The 15,696-nt window shown below is 70.3% G+C and overlaps 1 protein-coding gene across 1 annotated transcript; it reads left to right on the forward strand.

Moving 5' to 3' along the window:
• Positions 1-5,520: 5,520 nt before the first annotated feature.
• MYMK (myomaker, myoblast fusion factor) lies at positions 5,521-13,633 on the forward strand. Its single transcript, XM_045846088.1, has 5 exons — positions 5,521-5,701; positions 9,178-9,292; positions 10,083-10,231; positions 12,605-12,721; positions 13,132-13,633. Exons 1-5 carry the CDS (start codon positions 5,567-5,569, stop codon positions 13,279-13,281), a joined length of 666 nt encoding a protein of 221 aa, XP_045702044.1. The 5' UTR covers positions 5,521-5,566; the 3' UTR covers positions 13,282-13,633.
• The last annotated feature ends 2,063 nt before the right edge of the window (positions 13,634-15,696 follow it).

Genomic DNA, 15,696 nt, shown 5'->3' on the forward strand with positions numbered 1-15,696 from the left:
CGGCCCTGGGCACCCTGGGGACCCACCTCGGGGGCCCGGCCAGCCTTCTAAGGCGAGACCCCGAAGTGCCCAGGGCCCCCTGGCCGGCCGCCCCGCAGGTGACCAGACAGACGCCAGCACAGCCGTGCTCAGAGGGGCCGCGTGTGGGGCTCGGGCTGGGCAGCCGCCACGCTGCAAGCCTCGATAGCGTCATCCCTGAGTTCATGTTCTGGACGCCACACCTGGTGGGGCGGTGGGGCCGAGGAGCCTGCGGCTGGGCCGGGAGCCTCGGCCCCCGCAGAGCAGGTCCTCACAGAGCTGGTCTCTGCCCCCCGGGGACCCGGGACCCCCTGAGCCCTGAGGGGGGCTCCCAGCCACTCACCCTGGGTGTGTCCTTGTGCCCAAAGGAGAAAGCATTAACATAAAATACGCCCCGGCTGGAGTGGCTCAGTGGGTTGAACTCTGGCCTGTGAACCAAAGGGTCGCCAGTTCGATTCCCAGTCAGGACACAGGCCGGGGTTGTGGGCCAGGTCCCCAGCGGGGGGCATGTGAGAGGCAACCACACACTGATGTTCCTCTCCCTCTCTTTCTCCCTCCCTCCCCCTCTCTCTAAAAATAAATAAATAAAATCTTTTAAAAAGCAGGTGGGGGTTGGAGGCCGGCTCAGGGAGAGGGGTGGGGCGGGGACAGGGCACAGTGGGCCACGGGATGGCCGGCCCAGTCCCGCACAGCCCGGAGCAGAGACGAGAAGGCCCCCAGACGTGGTACAGAGGCCGGGGGAGGTGGGTCCCACCCCGGCCTGGGGAAGCCACCCAGTCAGGTCTGGAGGGTAGCCCAGCTCCACCCCTACCCCCAATGGCCTGCCTGTCCTCCTCTCGGCGGAGGCCCAGGGCCTGGGACAACTGAGCCCTTGCACCCACCGGGGACTGGGCCCCCAAGGGAACCGTACGGCCAGGCACGGAAAAGGGCCAGGCCCCAGAAGGCAGCCCCAGCAGCCCACCAACCCCCCCCCACCCCCCGAGCGCCCAGCCTGGGCCCAGGGCCAGACCCTCAGGAGGAAACCCCGGCAGACCCCAGCGTGGGGGGCGGGAGCCTCACGGGGACTCTCGGTCCCCTCCTGTCCCGCCGTCTCGGCCAGGGGCTCCCCGAGGCCCAGTGCTGGAGTCCAAGTGTGGGGGCTCGGGGGACTTGGGGGGCTCGGGGGGCACGGGACACTCCTGCCCTCAGAAGCTTCAAGAAAGAGGGTCTTTTGTCCCCAGATCCAAAGTGGGGACAGCCGAGAGTTCGGTGTCGCTCCGGCGAACTTGCAAGAGCCAGCAGGCCAGTCTCCTCACCCACAGGGGCTCCCCCACCACACGCCTGTCCCCAAGGACAGGTTGGGCCCCCAGGAGCCCTGTCCCCTCTCTGCCTTGCCCTCCTCGTCACCGAGGTAACGGACTGTGTGAGAGGCGGCGCCCAGCAGCCGGGGTGCGCAGCGCGGACAAGCCTGCCCGCCGCCCCAGTCCTGCCCCAGGGCTCCCGGGCTCCTGAGCAGCCCCTCCTCTCATCATGGGGGGGCCACACCCCAGATGCTGAGAACCCCCATGGCACTGTGAGGGTGCCCTCCAGGAGTTTTCTGACCGACCCTTAGAGTGGACACCCTGGAGGCCCACCCCACTGAGCTCCCGGCCTCGCATGCACCGCCCGCTGTGGCAGGGACCGCGCCAGCCCCATCTGCAGGCCAGGGCTCCAGGCTCAGGTGGTGGGGGCCCACCAGGCCCCCGGGCTGGGAAGGGGCGGGGCGCCCCACCCGGCTCACCTGGCAGGGGTGCAGGAGCTGGGGCGGCCTGAGCTGCTCGCGTCCAGCCAGCGGCTGAAGACACCGCCTGGCGGCCATCACGAGGCCGGTTGCAGACACACAGACACACCCGTCTCGTGCGCAGACCAATGGCCACAGGCCGCAGCCCAGGCCGGGGACCCCGCGGAAGGAAGTGCGGAGGACCAAAGCCCAGACTGCTACCCACCAGGTGCAGGGGTCTTCAGGGGCCCCAGCACGCAGAGCCCCCGGGGCCGCTGCGCTGGACAGACGTGGAGGGCGCGAACGCAGCAGCTGGCCCAGCAGGCCTGGGCCGGGCAGGGCAGACAGGCAGCTGTCCCGGGGGCGGTGGCATTCCAGGCATTGCAGCACCTCCACAAACTGGGCTTTGCCGGCCAGCAGGGGGCACAGGGGGCACAGGCAGGCGGGCCCCGCGCCTGCTCCCCACCTTGCAGCTGCCCCACCCGGGGCACCCCCGGCCGGGACTGGCCCCTGCCGGGTCCTCATGGGACCGATGCCACCTGCTGGGCACAGCGGGGATGCCGCAGCGCCCGGGGGCTGGGAGGGGAGGCCAGGCCGCTGTGTCTGAGACGCCGGTCCCCGTGGGTGCTGCGCTGGGAGTGGGTGCCCGGGGCCCGTCTCCGCGACCCCCTGGGCCTCAGTCTCCCCCTCGGTGACCTGGGGAGAGCGGAGGACCTGCCCCGCCCCTGGCTGCTGACAGGGCCCAGCGGGACGGAGGAGGAAGAGGCCTTGGCCCAGGGCCCGGCGCACGGCCAGCGCTGAATAAATGTCTGTGTGTGTAAGTGGTTTTCAAGACGCACACAGGCCGTGGGGGTTAGGGGAGGGGGGAGACACACCCCTCGGGGGTCGGGGAGGCGGAGGGCCACATCTGAGCAGGGGAGGCCCGCTGGGCGGGGGCGGCCTGGCCGGAGGCAGGCGTGCCGCCTGTGGGGTCTGCCGGGCCGAGCAGGAGCAGGTGAGGTGGGGTGGGGGCGGGGACCGTCGCCGGCAGCTGGCAGGCGGAGGCCGCAGATGCGCGGGGAGGCCGGGGGCTGCCAGCTCACGTCCCCACTGGCTCGGCGCCTGCCCAGGTTGGGTCGGCTCCCAGCCCGGCCCCCCACCCTGTGCCTCCGGAGGCAGCACCACCCCCAGAGCAGCTGGCCTGTCTCTTCCACTCGGTCTCCCCCGGTCCCAGCTCCCCCCGCCAATCGCCTCCCCTGCTCCAGGGAGAGCCGGGGGTCATCTCAGTCCTGGCCGGCGCTGGAGGCCTCTCCCCCCGCCAGCTGGTCTGTCTGCTCGCGGCCAGGTCTCAGATGGGAGTCACTCGCAGGTCGCCCCCCACCCCCCATTCTGCACTCCGGCCGGCCCCCCACGTTAAACGGCAGCCCGCGGCCCAGCCCTCCCGCAGGGGCTCCTGGGGCCACCCCGGGCCCAGCCACCTGTCTCCCCGCTCTGGGGCAGTCCCTCCTCAGCCCCCTCCCCCGTAATCACCCAAACACATGGGCAACCAGCCACTCTGGCCTTCCTCCACCTCCCCCCTCCGGCGCCCCTCCCCGCAGTTTACAGCTGAAACGCGCACACACACACACTCATGCACAAAACCAACTGTGGAATGTTTCCCTGCTTCTGAGCGGTTTACGGCTCCAGAGAGTTCTCTGCTAACACCTGGCACCTAATCACACTTCCTCCCCACACGCTGTCTGCTTCTACTGGAAGCCGGGGCCCGGGCTGGGGCTGGGGCTGGGGCTGGGGGCAAGGGTGAGCAGGGGCTGAGGGGCAGGGGCTGAGGGGCAGGGAGCAGGGGGCAGGGACGGTCCGGGTTCCCTGACAGGCGAAGGGGGTTGCCTGCCTCTCGCCCCCAGCCCCCAGCCTCCGCGAGCAGGCGGGATCTGGTTTCCCCATCGGAGAGGGAACTGGGCTCCCAAGTGCCAGCCCCAACTGCGCAGCGCCCACCCCTGCCCCGGAGTCTCATTCATTCTTTTCGCAGAGTCACTCATTCAGCTGTGCTTGTTGAACACCGGCCAGGGGCCGGCTCGGGCGCCGAGGGCCATGGCGGTGAGCTGGCCGGCGAGCCCGGCGCGGTCACCGCCGGAGCAAGCCCCGGGCCACAGCTCTGCCAGCGGTGGGCACTGGGACAGGAGCCAGTGGGCACCTCGGCCTGCCCCCCAGACGGAGGGACGTCCTCGAAGGGGAGGCGGGAGGCTGGTGGAGACGGGTGTGCCGTGGGCCGGGGCGACAGGGAGCAGAGCAGGGTGCGGTGGGGGGGGCCCCGGCGGTCTCCGGGAAGCTCGGAGCTCGCCCCCGGAGCTGCGGGGGCTTGGCAGGCACTCAAGCCCCAGGACGGCTCGGGCGTATGCGCAGCGCAGGCCCACTCGTGGCTGGCGAGCAGCAGAGACGGCTCCGGCGACTCCAGGCACAAATTGATTTCTGGGACGGTGTGAGGAGCTCCCAGGGGGGGCGGGGGGCGCCGGCCCCGGACGGACGGGGCCCCGGGACCGGCCGCAGCCTCCATCTGCCGCGCTGAGAGCGGCCGGCAGCTCTCGGCCTCGCTCTGGCCCTCCCCACACGCCAGGCTCCACGCCCAGGGGGACAGACTCTCCACACGGCAGACCCCCGCCAGCCCGGCGACCACAGGAACGGGCCACCTGACACAGTGTGGGGGGACCTCGGGGATTTCCAGCGACAGAACGCAGCCCCCAGAACGCTCACTGTCCCCCTGCAGGGCGTCCAGAACAGGCAAGGCCAGCAGCCACGGCCGAGGTGCGTCTGCCGCCGGGAGTCCCTCACACGAGGGACACCCCGGGGTGGTGGGCAGGCTGTGGTGGCCGCACACCTGTGTGCGCGTGTCCAAAGTCACCGAGCTGCACGCTTCAGAGCTGTGCCTGTGGTCACGTGCGACGTCATCTCAGCATTCTGTCCTGATTAAAAAAAAACAAAAACAAAAACAGGAAGGGAAGCTGTTTGGCTGCTGAAACAAACCAGCCAGTGAACCAGGCGCCCAGTCCTTCCAGGGAGCGAGTCCGCCTGGGGGGCCCACACACGCCCCTCATCCGTTGGCCAGAGAAAGAGGGGGCACCTGCCCGACAGCTCCCCCAAGACCTCTTGCAAGGAGGGGAGGTAATCTCCAGAAGGCTAGGAACGCTGAGAAGGAAGCCGCGCTTCACAGGCGCCCTGGTCTGCGGACTGCCGGGCGCAACAAAGTATCCAGGCAGAGTGAGATGTCAGTTTCAGGAGTCCGGTCACCAGGGAAACCCAAGGGGGAGCGAGCCCGAGAGTGAGCAGCGCACAGGGCCCCTAACTGGGGTAGTTCACCCACAAGGTCCCTGCAGTGTTCAGATGAGGCTCAGCCCGGCTCTCTCACCTCTGCTGCGGCGGACAGGTGGCTCCAGCCCGGGGCCCCCGGCGCCCTCCCTCCCGGCTCCCCAGCGCCCTGGGGAGAGGCCCAAGGTGGGAAGTGGCGGGAAGCTGGACATCGCGCTCAGTGGGACTTCCTCCCCCAAGGCCGCTGCCTCTGAAACAGACGCACGGTCTCCTCGAATTAACTCTGGCCTCTCAGAAAATAAAAATAAGAAACTGGAACCTCAGAGACAAGTGCTGGTCACGTGGTGCGTCAGCTGTCCGACCCTCTGCTCGGGCCGCGGGGCGTGCGCCCTCAGATCCCGGCCTCCCTCTCCGCGGCGGCCACAGCACAGCTGCCCTCGGAGCCGCTCCCGCCCTGGGTTCTCCCGGCCCCGGGGACCCGCGAGGCCGGCAGCCACCCTCCTCCCCGGCCAGTGCCCTCCGCCCCGGCCCATGGGGACGCTCGTGGCCAAACTGCTCCTGCCCACCCTCAGCAGCCTGGCCTTTCTCCCCACCATCAGCATCGCCGCCAAGAGGCGCTTCCACATGGAGGCCATGGTCTACCTCTTCACCATGTTCTTCGTGGCGGTGAGTCTGGGCGGGGGAGGGGGCGGCCGTGGGGGGCGCTGTCCCACTGGTGGGGGGGCGTCCTCCCCCTCCTCCCTGTATCTTGTGCTGAGGAAAAGTGGTTTCCAGGTGAAAGGGAAAGTCTGGAGACCGGGAGAGGGGGTGGGGGTGCCACGGCGCCCCTCTGGGCCTCAGTTTCCCCGCTGGCACCAGGCGGTCACTCTGGGGTCGGCGTGAGTGAGGCCAGGTTCGGTCCGTGGAGCACAAGCCCTTTCGGGGTGCCCTTTCCTTGCCGGTGGCCGGCCGCGTCAGGCCACCACGGCTCCGGCGTCCCCTCCCCCACTCCTCTCCGGGCGGCGAGAACTGGGCGGCTGGGCTGGGCGGGCCGAGCGAGCCAGGCCCCGGAGGGGCGAGCAGGCCTGGGGGGCGTGCAGGGCCTGCGAGTCCGCCCGCCTGCGGAGTCTGGAGCCGGCCCCCCCTTCCACAGGACCCTGCCCGTGGGCACGTGCCTCTCGGTCTTCTGGGCCTTCCTTCTCGTTCTGAGGACGCGTGGGGGGACTCTCTGGGACCCCCGCGCCCCGCCCCGGCTCCCCGGGGGTCTCTCCCCCTCTGCGTTCTCTCTGTGTCTGTCCTGTCTGTCTGTCTCTCTCCGCGTCTGCGTCTGGTTGTCCCTCGGTGCCTGGAATCCCACCCCGTCCCCTCTCCGGCTGTCTTCCCCGACCCTCGGTGTATCCCTCCGCCTCCGTCCATCCCTCCAGCTTCCGTCCGCCCGTCTGTCCGATCGATCGCCTGTCCGCCCCTGTAGCGGACCCTCGGGTGGAACCGCATTCCCGGGGGGCTCGGGACCCCACCTCTGGGTGGGAGAGACTTCTCAGCGACGAGGGCGCTGACCACGAGCGGGCGTCCCGGGTGGGGGTGAGCTGAGAGCCTCATGCACATGAGCCCGGTTAGGCTTCTCCGCACCGCGTGCGCCTGGACCACCAGGGGCTCCTTCGTCAGGCAAACGCGCCGAGCCCCAGCGAGGCCGAGACGCGTGCGCCCGGGGAAGCCCCAGGCACGCTCCCGAGCTCCTGGCTCATTCGCGGCGTTTTGCGGAGAACGCCGTTCCACGCCCCTCTCCGGGCCCCGGCTCGGGAGAGGAGGTCAGCTCGTGACGGGCGGGAAGTGGAGGCACCGAGTGGACACGGGACGAGGGTGTCAGGGCCGCGGACCGGAGCCGGGGGTCTCGTCCCCCAGGCCCACGTGGGGCCCAGCCCAGGAAACCGCAGGCACCGCCTGTCCCCGCCCGGGCTGGGCTGGTCCCGCAGCTGCCTCCCCACCACCCTCAGAGGCCGGCCCTGCCCCACCCGGAGTGGCAGGGCCAGCTGCCTCCTGTGACAAATGTCCTCAGGCCTCAAAGCCACACGCAGCCCCTCTGTTCGGGAGCCCCTCCCGGCATCCCCGTGAGGGCTGCCCGTGTCCCGGACAGGACCCTCCAGGACAAATGCCACGTCCACGCCAGGCTCCGTGCCTGTGCCATCGCCGGAGTCCCGTGGCCGCCCCACGGAGCGGCTTTTCTTGTCCCCGTTTGCCAGAGGGGCCCGAGCGCGGTCAGCCACTCGCCGAGCCTGCGCAGCAAGGACCCGCTGGGTTGGCCCTGAGGTTGCGTGCTCTCCCGCAGCCCCGCCCCGCCCCGCCCCGCCCCGCCCCGCCAGCGCCCTCCTGGGCTGGGCTTGCCCCTGCCCCCTGCCCCCAAATATGGCAGGAAGCCTCAGCTGCCCACCTGCCCGACGCAGGTGAACCAGGCAGGGGCCTAGAGCGGGGCTCCCGGACCAGCTCCCCTTAAACTGCTCCGGTCCCCGCCTCCCGGGCCCTGCCCCCCATGGCAGAGGCTTACTGACCACCCGCTGCAGGGAGCCCCTCACGGCCAGGAGGAGGCAGACACACCCCCACTCTGGGTGGGGTGGGCCACAGGCCCTGCCCAGAGTGTCAGCACAATTCAGTCTGCAGGCATGTGTGGGGGTCTGTGCCACAGAGGAGAGGCATGGGTGCAGGGCAGCGGAAAGGGAGTCTGGGTGGGGCCATGGGAGTTGTGGTTCTGGGAGGGGCGGGGGGGGGGGTGAGGCAGGAGGACGCCCCTGTCACTCATCGGGCCGGGCTGGGCCTGGAGCCATGGGACGGGGCCAGCCTCCTCCTCTGGCCTCTGTGCCATGGGGACTGCACCCTTGATCAGACCCCACCTGAAGCTGCTATTTCCCTAGCTACTCAGTCGCAGCCACTGCCTGCTTGTTCCCCTAGCCCCTTCTCAGCCAGCATCACCTCCAACGGTGTAGCATCCTGCAACACTGGGCGGGGGGGGCGGGCGGGCTGGCTGGAGCTGAGGGGCCGTCCCCGCCTCGTTGGGATGCTCGCCCCCAGCATGGCCGCCCGGGTGCACCTGCACCTCGGGTCACCTGCGGCCGCAGCCAGTAGAAGCCGTGAGCCCGTTCCCGCTGGCCCCATGCACCGGACGACCCCGAGCCGTCCCGGGGCCCCCAGACGGGCTGCTGCCTGTCCACCCCTCCCTCCCGCCGGGCCAGGCCCATCAAGGGTCCATTGTGCCGGTCCCCGGCTGGTCTGTGCCGTGGGACTTGTCAAAATAATTATGTCATGTAATTAAATATTACCTAGCATGATGAAATGTGTACACGAAAGGGGGTTGTTTTCTGTCAGAGAGAAGCTGACAGCTCTGAAAACGCGCCCCGAGGGCATCTCGCGCTAAGGTCTGGTCCCAGGTCAGGGCGCCCCCGCGGACCGGCCTGAGAGAGCGCCGTGGGGGGCACTCACGTCGCCGCCTCTGTCTCCCTCCGCGTCTCCCCCAGAACGCGTCCCAGTCTAACCGGTGGCCCACGGGAAGGGGGCGGGGTCGCTGTGCTCCGCGCGTGCTCGGCAGCTTCCCGCGGACGCCGAGAGCTGCAGACGCTGGTTGTCAGAACCGGGTCCCCACCGGCAGCCTCGGCTCCAGCCCCACACCCGGCCCAACACGCAGACCTCCGACGCCGCGCCCGCCGACCCACCGAGTCTCGGGGTCTCTCGGGGGACCATCAGAAGCCGGAGGCTCCCAAAGCCCCGTGGGGCCTGGGAAATCCCATGTGGGCGAGGGGCAGCCCAGTCCCCAGAGGGCTACACTGTGGAGGGACAGGCCCTCTGGGCGGCTGCTAAGGAGCAGACTGGCACCCCCCCCCCCAAAAAAAAGGCTTGGGCCTCGCATCCAAAGGTCGGGGAGAGGGACCTGGCTCCGGGGCCCCGGTGGGGAGGGGACCTCTGCAGGCCTCGTCTGGGTGACCCCCAGCTCCCGGCCACAGGACCCTCCGGGGGCAGCCGCCAGCAGGGCCCCGCTCCACAGGGGCAGCCGCTCGGTGACGTTGCCCGAGGTCTCCCAGGCCGTCAGGGGCCCGGCCCACGGCGGACAGGGCCCGGGGTCCCCCCCCGTGCCGGCCCCCGCCACTGACCGCCGCCCCGGGCCTCCCTCCCGGCAGCTCTTCCACGCGTGCGACGGGCCGGGCCTGGCGGTGCTGTGCTTCCTGCGCCACGACGTCCTCGAGTATTTCAGCATCTACGGCACGGCGCTCAGCATGTGGGTCTCCCTGATGGGTGAGTGGCGCCCCCCTGCAGTGGCCCCGCCGCGGCCCCGCCCCTGGCCCCGCCCCGCCCGCGGCCCTGGCCCCGCCCCCACCCCAGAGCCTCCTCCCTCTCCCGGGCTCCCGAGGCGAGCCCAGTCTCCAAAAAGGAAGGCGCGGTTCTCGAAGGCCACGATTCCCGTGTTTCACGCCCTTTTAAACGCACACACCCAACGAGGGCTTGTGGCGACAGCTGTACGCGGCGGAGGGAGGTGCCAGAGCGCTCCGCCCCCACCCCACCCCCGTCTTTCAGCCGGAGAACCCCCGTTGGCCGTCGGGGTTCACCCCCAGGCCCTGGCTCACACACACGGCCGCGCGGTTTCGGTTTCGGCCGGGTCTGTGCGAAGGCCGGCTGGTTCCAGCGCACGTGGCCCTGCACCTCCGTCTCGCTTGCGGCTGTCCGAGGCGGAGCCGGGACACGGTCCCCGCCGAGCGAGCCTGCTGCCCATGGAGGCCCCACGGAGGCCCCGACGGTCTTCGTCTGCCTCCGGTCTGCGTCTGCCTCCGGTCTGCGTCGTCCTCCTTGAGGCCCCACGCAGTGGCTTCTTGTCCAGCCTCGCGGCGTCCACGGGGAAGCAGCAGCCTGGCCCTGCCTGCGGGCAGGCGGCATCCAGGCCTCGGGGGCACCAGGCCAGGCGGGGGGTCGGGGCTTCCAGCCACAGCTGGGGCCCTAGGGGACGCCTGCGGGAGAGCAGTGGCCGGGGGCAGGGTGGGGGGCAAGGAGGCCACTCGCCTTTCCGGGTCTCTGTCCCCCGCCCCTGCAGCGCTGGCCGACTTCGACGAACCCAGGAGGTCCACGCTGGTGATGTTCGGCGTGCTGACCATCGCCGTCCGCACCTACCACGACCGCCAGGGCTACGGGGTGTACTCGGGCCCCGTGGGCACGGCCGTCCTCATCATCACGGCCAAGTGGGTGCGTACCGGGCCGGCCCCCCCCCCCCGAGTGTCTCCCTTCCCTCCCACCCCACGGGCCGGCAGGCGGCTGGACGCAGCTTCGGCCAAAACACATGGAAGAGGGCCCTCGGGGCCCAGCCACACGGTCCTCTCTGGTTGTGTCTGGGCCCGACCTGAGTCGCTGGACCTCTCTGCCTCAGTGTCCGTGTTTGTAAAGTGGGCGTGATAGTCCAGTATCCACCTCACAGGGAAAATTTTTAAAGATGGTATTTATTTATTTTCAGAGAGAGGGGAAGGGAGGGAGAAAGAGAAGGAGAGACACATCCATGTGTGGTGGCCTCTCCTGCGCCCCCTACTGGGGGCCAGGCCCACAACCCAGGCACGTGCCCTGACCAGGAATCGAACTGGCGGCCCTTGGGTTTGCAGGCCAATGTTCAATCCCCTGAGCCACACCAGCCAGGGCAATGATGCGTCTTGAGTCCTGACACAGAGCTGGCTTCTCATGTGCTCAGCCAACAGGGGCTACTTGTTATCATCAGGGAAAAGAATGGTTGATTTGAGGATGTAATATCAAGTAAAGATGGCCGGGGTTAATCTGGGAAGACTTCCCGGAGGAGGTCTTCAGCGTGGCTCCAATGAGGTGGGAGGATGTGGTGCACATGGGACAGGAGCTGGAACTGCGCATGAGTGTCGAGGCAGGAGTCTCTGACGCCGTTGGGCAGTCACGGACCCGACGCCCACGAGGCCCTAACACACAGCCCCCAGGCCCCTCCTGGGTTCGAGGGCCAGGACCCATCCCCCCTGGCCCAAGCTAACGAGGGATGCTGAGGCAGGACGGACGCAGTGACGCTCCCGGGGACCCCGGAGCTGGGAAGGGCATCGCTCAGGGGAGGGGTTGGCCGGGCCGGGGGTGCGGACGGTGCGTGCCGCCCACTCCACGGACTCGGGGGGTAGACAAGGTTGTGGTGGTGAGCCCTCCACCTCGGCTGCCCTCCCCGCCCCCGGGAGTGGAGGGTTTGCTCTGCCCTGTGGTCGGTAAAGAGAAGGGGCAGAGAGACCGCACGGTAACAAGCAGTGGCAGCGGGGTGGCCCGAGGCCAGGCCTTGGCCTTGGCAGCAAGACAAGAGACACAGGGCCTTCCCCGGCCCCACTCGGGGAAGACACCCTGGCCCTGGGTGGGCCCAGGAGGCCCCCGAAGCTGCCTGTGAGCGTGCCCGTCGCACGTCTGGCCCCGAGGAAGGACCGAGTTCAGGGACGTGCCGGAACGCGACAACAGAGAGGGCCCCGGGCTCTGACCAGCTGCCCGCCGTGGGGGGGATGCGGGGTGAAGGCTCCTGGCCTGGCCCGGAGGGCAGCTCAGCCCCTGGGTCTTCGTAGGTCGGAGTCTGGGCTGCATGTTACTCGGCCAGAAGAGCGGCGGCCGCTCGCCGACACCCCCACAGCGCTCCCTGGGGCTGCGGGCCCGGACACGGACCTGCAAGGGCGGCCCGGCTCCCTGCGCCTGGGGCTCAGCCTGCGTTTTCTGGACCATTGAACGTGGAGTTTACTCTGGATTTCCAGGGGCAGCTGTTTCCAGGGAACAAGGTGGCTTTTTCTCCGGGAGGTGCACCCCTTCCCCGGGGCAAGGGCCTGGCAGAGGTGTGCACCGGCTGCAGCCCCGGCCAGGGTGCGACCTCGGGCAGGTGCAGGGCCAGCCGGCCGGCCGGCTGAGGCCTCCCTGGGCCGCAGCAGCCGCACCTGCGAGCCACCTGCACTAGCGCAGGTCCCGGCCCCTCACGGGCCACGGCCAAGTCCGGGGAACTGGACACCGAGCTGTGCTCCCTCACTCCCTGGGGGCGAGGGCCGCCCTGCGCTCTGCGAGCACTGCCACACAGGGCCGGGGGCCTGAACCCCCATGGTGGGTGCAGCCGCCTGTCTCACTTCTGCCCAGAACGCCGGGGCTCTGGAGCGGCTCGGCTGCGGGGGCGGGCCTGCGGGATGTGGCCCCCGTCATGTCCTTGAGTCGGTCGGCGTAGGAGTGTCCATCGTGCGGGACATTAACGCCCGCTGAGCACTCTGCATTCCACACCCGGGGAGTCGCAGGTTCGACGTGCTCGTCACGACTGTGTGATCGGTAGGGCTGCGTGTCCGGCAGCCACGGACGCACCAAAGGCCACCCCAAAGGCCACCACGGGTACCCCCGGTCCACACCGGCGGCAGGCCCAGCACCCCGACACCCCTCGGCTGTGAACAGTGTCTCGTCCCCCCGGGGGCCCCTGTGGCTGGGACGGAGAAAGGTGCAGGGGGCCTGGCGACGTCCCAAACAGGCAGGCGGAGGGGTTTTGGGCTCAGGGCGGCCGTCCCCGGAGGGACACTGTGACCTGAGGGCCCTCCCGTCGCCCCATCCCCGCAGCTGCGGCAGATGAAGGAGAAGAGGGGCCTATACCCCGACAAGAGCGTGTACACCCAGCAGATCGGCCCTGGCCTCTGCTTCGGGGCGCTGGCTCTGATGCTGCGCTTCTTCTTCGAGGTACCTGGGGGCGGGGGGGGCGGGGCCAGTGCCTGGGGGCGGGGCGGGTCCATGGGGCCACGCCTTCCCGGGTGTGGGCCAGCAACCTCCCTCCATCCCTGCACACTGAGAGAGGAGAGGGGGCTGGGGCGGCAGCCCTCACCTGGAGGGGGCGGGGTGACGGGCGGAGGGAGAGAGGGGCCTCAGACGTGGTCATGGTCAAAGGCCAGCGGACAGCACGGTCCTCCGGTGCTCTGGGGCTTGGTGGCCGGAGAGACCACCGAGGGCTGGACAGCGAGGGGAGGCCAAGGGATGGGGTCGGGAGGAGCCCCGGTCTGTGGCGGTGCGGAGCGGGCGGGGACGGGGGCCTGGACAGGAGAGGAGCTCGGGGGGCTGCCGAGGCCTCGAACCGACCCCCGCCCGCCCCGCAGGACTGGGACTACACCTACGTCCACAGCTTCTACCACTGCGCCCTGGCCATGTGCTTGGTCCTGCTGCTGCCCAAGGTCAACAAGAAGGCCGGGAGCGCGGGGCCGCCGGCCAAGCTGGACTGCCCCACGCTCTGCTGCGCCTGCGTCTGACCGCGCCCCGCAGCCCACCCCGGCCCCGCCCACCCGCCTCCTGCCGGGAGCCCTCCTGCCCTTCCCCGGGGCCGGGTGTCCCGGGGAAACCCGCCCTCCCGCTCTGGGAGGGCGCAGGGGTTCCAGGAGCACCTCTGCGGGGAGCACTTCCTGCGAACCCCCTTCCGACGTTTCTACGGGCTGCCGAGTGCTGCGCCGGAGAGAAGTCTCCCTCCTGCCGGCCTCCGCCACGACGACGGATGGGTGTGTGGGCCCCGGAGCCACACCTGTCTGTCTGCTCCCTTCCCCCTCCTCCCTCCCTCCTCCCCGGCAAGCCCCAGCCCGCTCCCGGCCACCAAGGGGCTCTCGTGTCCTCCCCATGCTTGGAAACTGGCATCGACCCTCTGACCCGTGTCCCCAGGCTCTGAGCGTGACCGTTTAGGGGGCTGGAGCCAGCAGGGCCAGCTCTGTCCCCAGCCCGGGCCTGCCCGCCCACGGCTGCCGCTCTGGCCGGTCTCTGAATTAAGGTTTTTTGGTAACAGTAACCAATAAGAAGCACCTCGACTCACTGGCCTCGCGGGGAGCCCTCGTGCGTGCCCACTTCCGTCCTCTGAGCCCTGCCCAGGCAGGCGCCCCGGCGCGGCAGGTGGGGCTGGGTGCAGGGGCCGGGGGCAGAGGCCCGCCGCGGCCCTCGGGCGGGGCTCTGGGGAGGTCGGCCGCCCGCCCCCATGTGCAGCCCGCCCGCGCCGGCCCCGGGGGGTGGCGGGAGCGTCTCCCAGACATCACCTCACAAACCCGCGCCCACCCCGCTTCCCGAGCAGCCCCGGCACATCTGTCGGGCAGGAAGCTCCCCGCACCTGTCTGGGGCCTGTTTGTGTTTCCAGGCCACTCCCGCCCACGTCCACCCCACCGCGGGGCTCAGCCGGCCCTCGGTCCGGGAGTCACCTGGGGCCCGCCTCAGGGGCCCGGAGACGGGGGGGGGGTTCACACCGGGGTCTGGGGACAGGGCGGACCCCTTGGCCAGGCCCCCCCACATGCCAGCCCCTCTGACCGCCCAGAGGTTCCCCGTCTCAGGCCTGGGACACCCACAGCCCCGCCCTGGCTCAGCACCTCCCTGTCCCCACAGCCCGCGGCGGCCAGGGCAGACCACTCAGCTCTTCACACAGTGCCCAGGGCCCTCCCCAGCGGAGGGAACAGGATCACCCACCCAGGCCTGTCCCCGTGGCAGGGCCCTGGGGAGCGGGGGACGCCCCACGGGCTGCAGGTCTGACTGTGGGGTGCACACACATGCACACTTGTGTACACGCACACGCCACATGAACAATCTTCCCCTCCGGCCTGGGGACACTCGGGTCACAGCGCCAGGCTGTGAGGGACCGGAGGCCCCGGAGCCCTGGGGGGGGGGGCGCAGGGGGCGTTTCTCAGAAACACACAAGGGCGAGGTGGCCGGCCCTGCCGGTCACCGTCCCCCCAGCTCCCCTCCGCCCTGCCCCGCCCCTCTGCACCCCACCCGGCCCCGCCCTCCCCGCCCCCACCTCCCTGCCGCCCCGCCCACCCCGGTGGGCGTGCCCAGCTCCCACCTCCGGGGCAGCGCATGGAAAATTGGAAGCGGCGGGATGCTCCCGCGCAGGGAGGGGGCGAGGGGCCTGCCAAGCGCGTCCGGGCCGCGCTAACAGGCTGCTCACTGTGGCCGCGGTGATTTACGAGGCCGTCTGGGAGCCCCGCCAAGCCTGTAAGTCATGGACAATTAGGAGGCGCGCTCCAGCCCTCGGCCCGTCCGCCCGGGCTCTGGGCCCGCCACGCCCCTCCCAGGCAGGGCCGGGCCCCGCACAGACCCTCCGAGGGCCCCGGGGCGGGGGCCCGCGCCCACTTCGCAGAGGAGGCCACCGGGGGCCCGGACAACAACGGCCGGCCCTCGTCCCTTGGACACCAGCCGCCGAGCTGGTGGCTGTGCCCAGCGTCTTGTCAGGCATCTGAAAGGCACGGGCCTCTGGCCCAAAGGGCCACTTTGACACCATGGGGACTCTGCCCAAGGGCCTGGAGGGGGTGCCGGGGAGAGGGGCTGGAGAAGGGGGCGGTCATCCAGAATGGCCACCCCGATACCTCCTCCAGACACACGAGGAAGGAGTGCCGTGGGCCTCAGCCACTGTCACCCAGCCTTGGGTCTCCGCGGCCCTGGCACCTCAGGCGCGGGGGTGGGGCACCCCGCAAAGCCTTCCCCACCCACCCACGGCAGCCTCCAGGCGGGACTCATGGGGGCCTGGGGAGCCCAAGTGCCAGGGTCTGCGCCGGCCAGAGCCAGAAACGCAGCCCCCGGTGTTCCCAGAGTCCCCGAGCAGCGCCCTGCTGGGCGCTGGCTGTGACGGCGGCGATGTGGAGGGCCGCCTGGCTCCGGCACGAGGGAAACGTGGCCGGCCGTCGAGTCGGAGGAGCGGA

This window comes from Phyllostomus hastatus, unplaced genomic scaffold (assembly GCF_019186645.2).
Source record: "Phyllostomus hastatus isolate PE091 unplaced genomic scaffold, TTU_PhHast_1.1 phas_contig_495, whole genome shotgun sequence".
In the NCBI taxonomy this organism is placed as follows: Eukaryota; Metazoa; Chordata; class Mammalia; order Chiroptera; family Phyllostomidae; genus Phyllostomus; species Phyllostomus hastatus.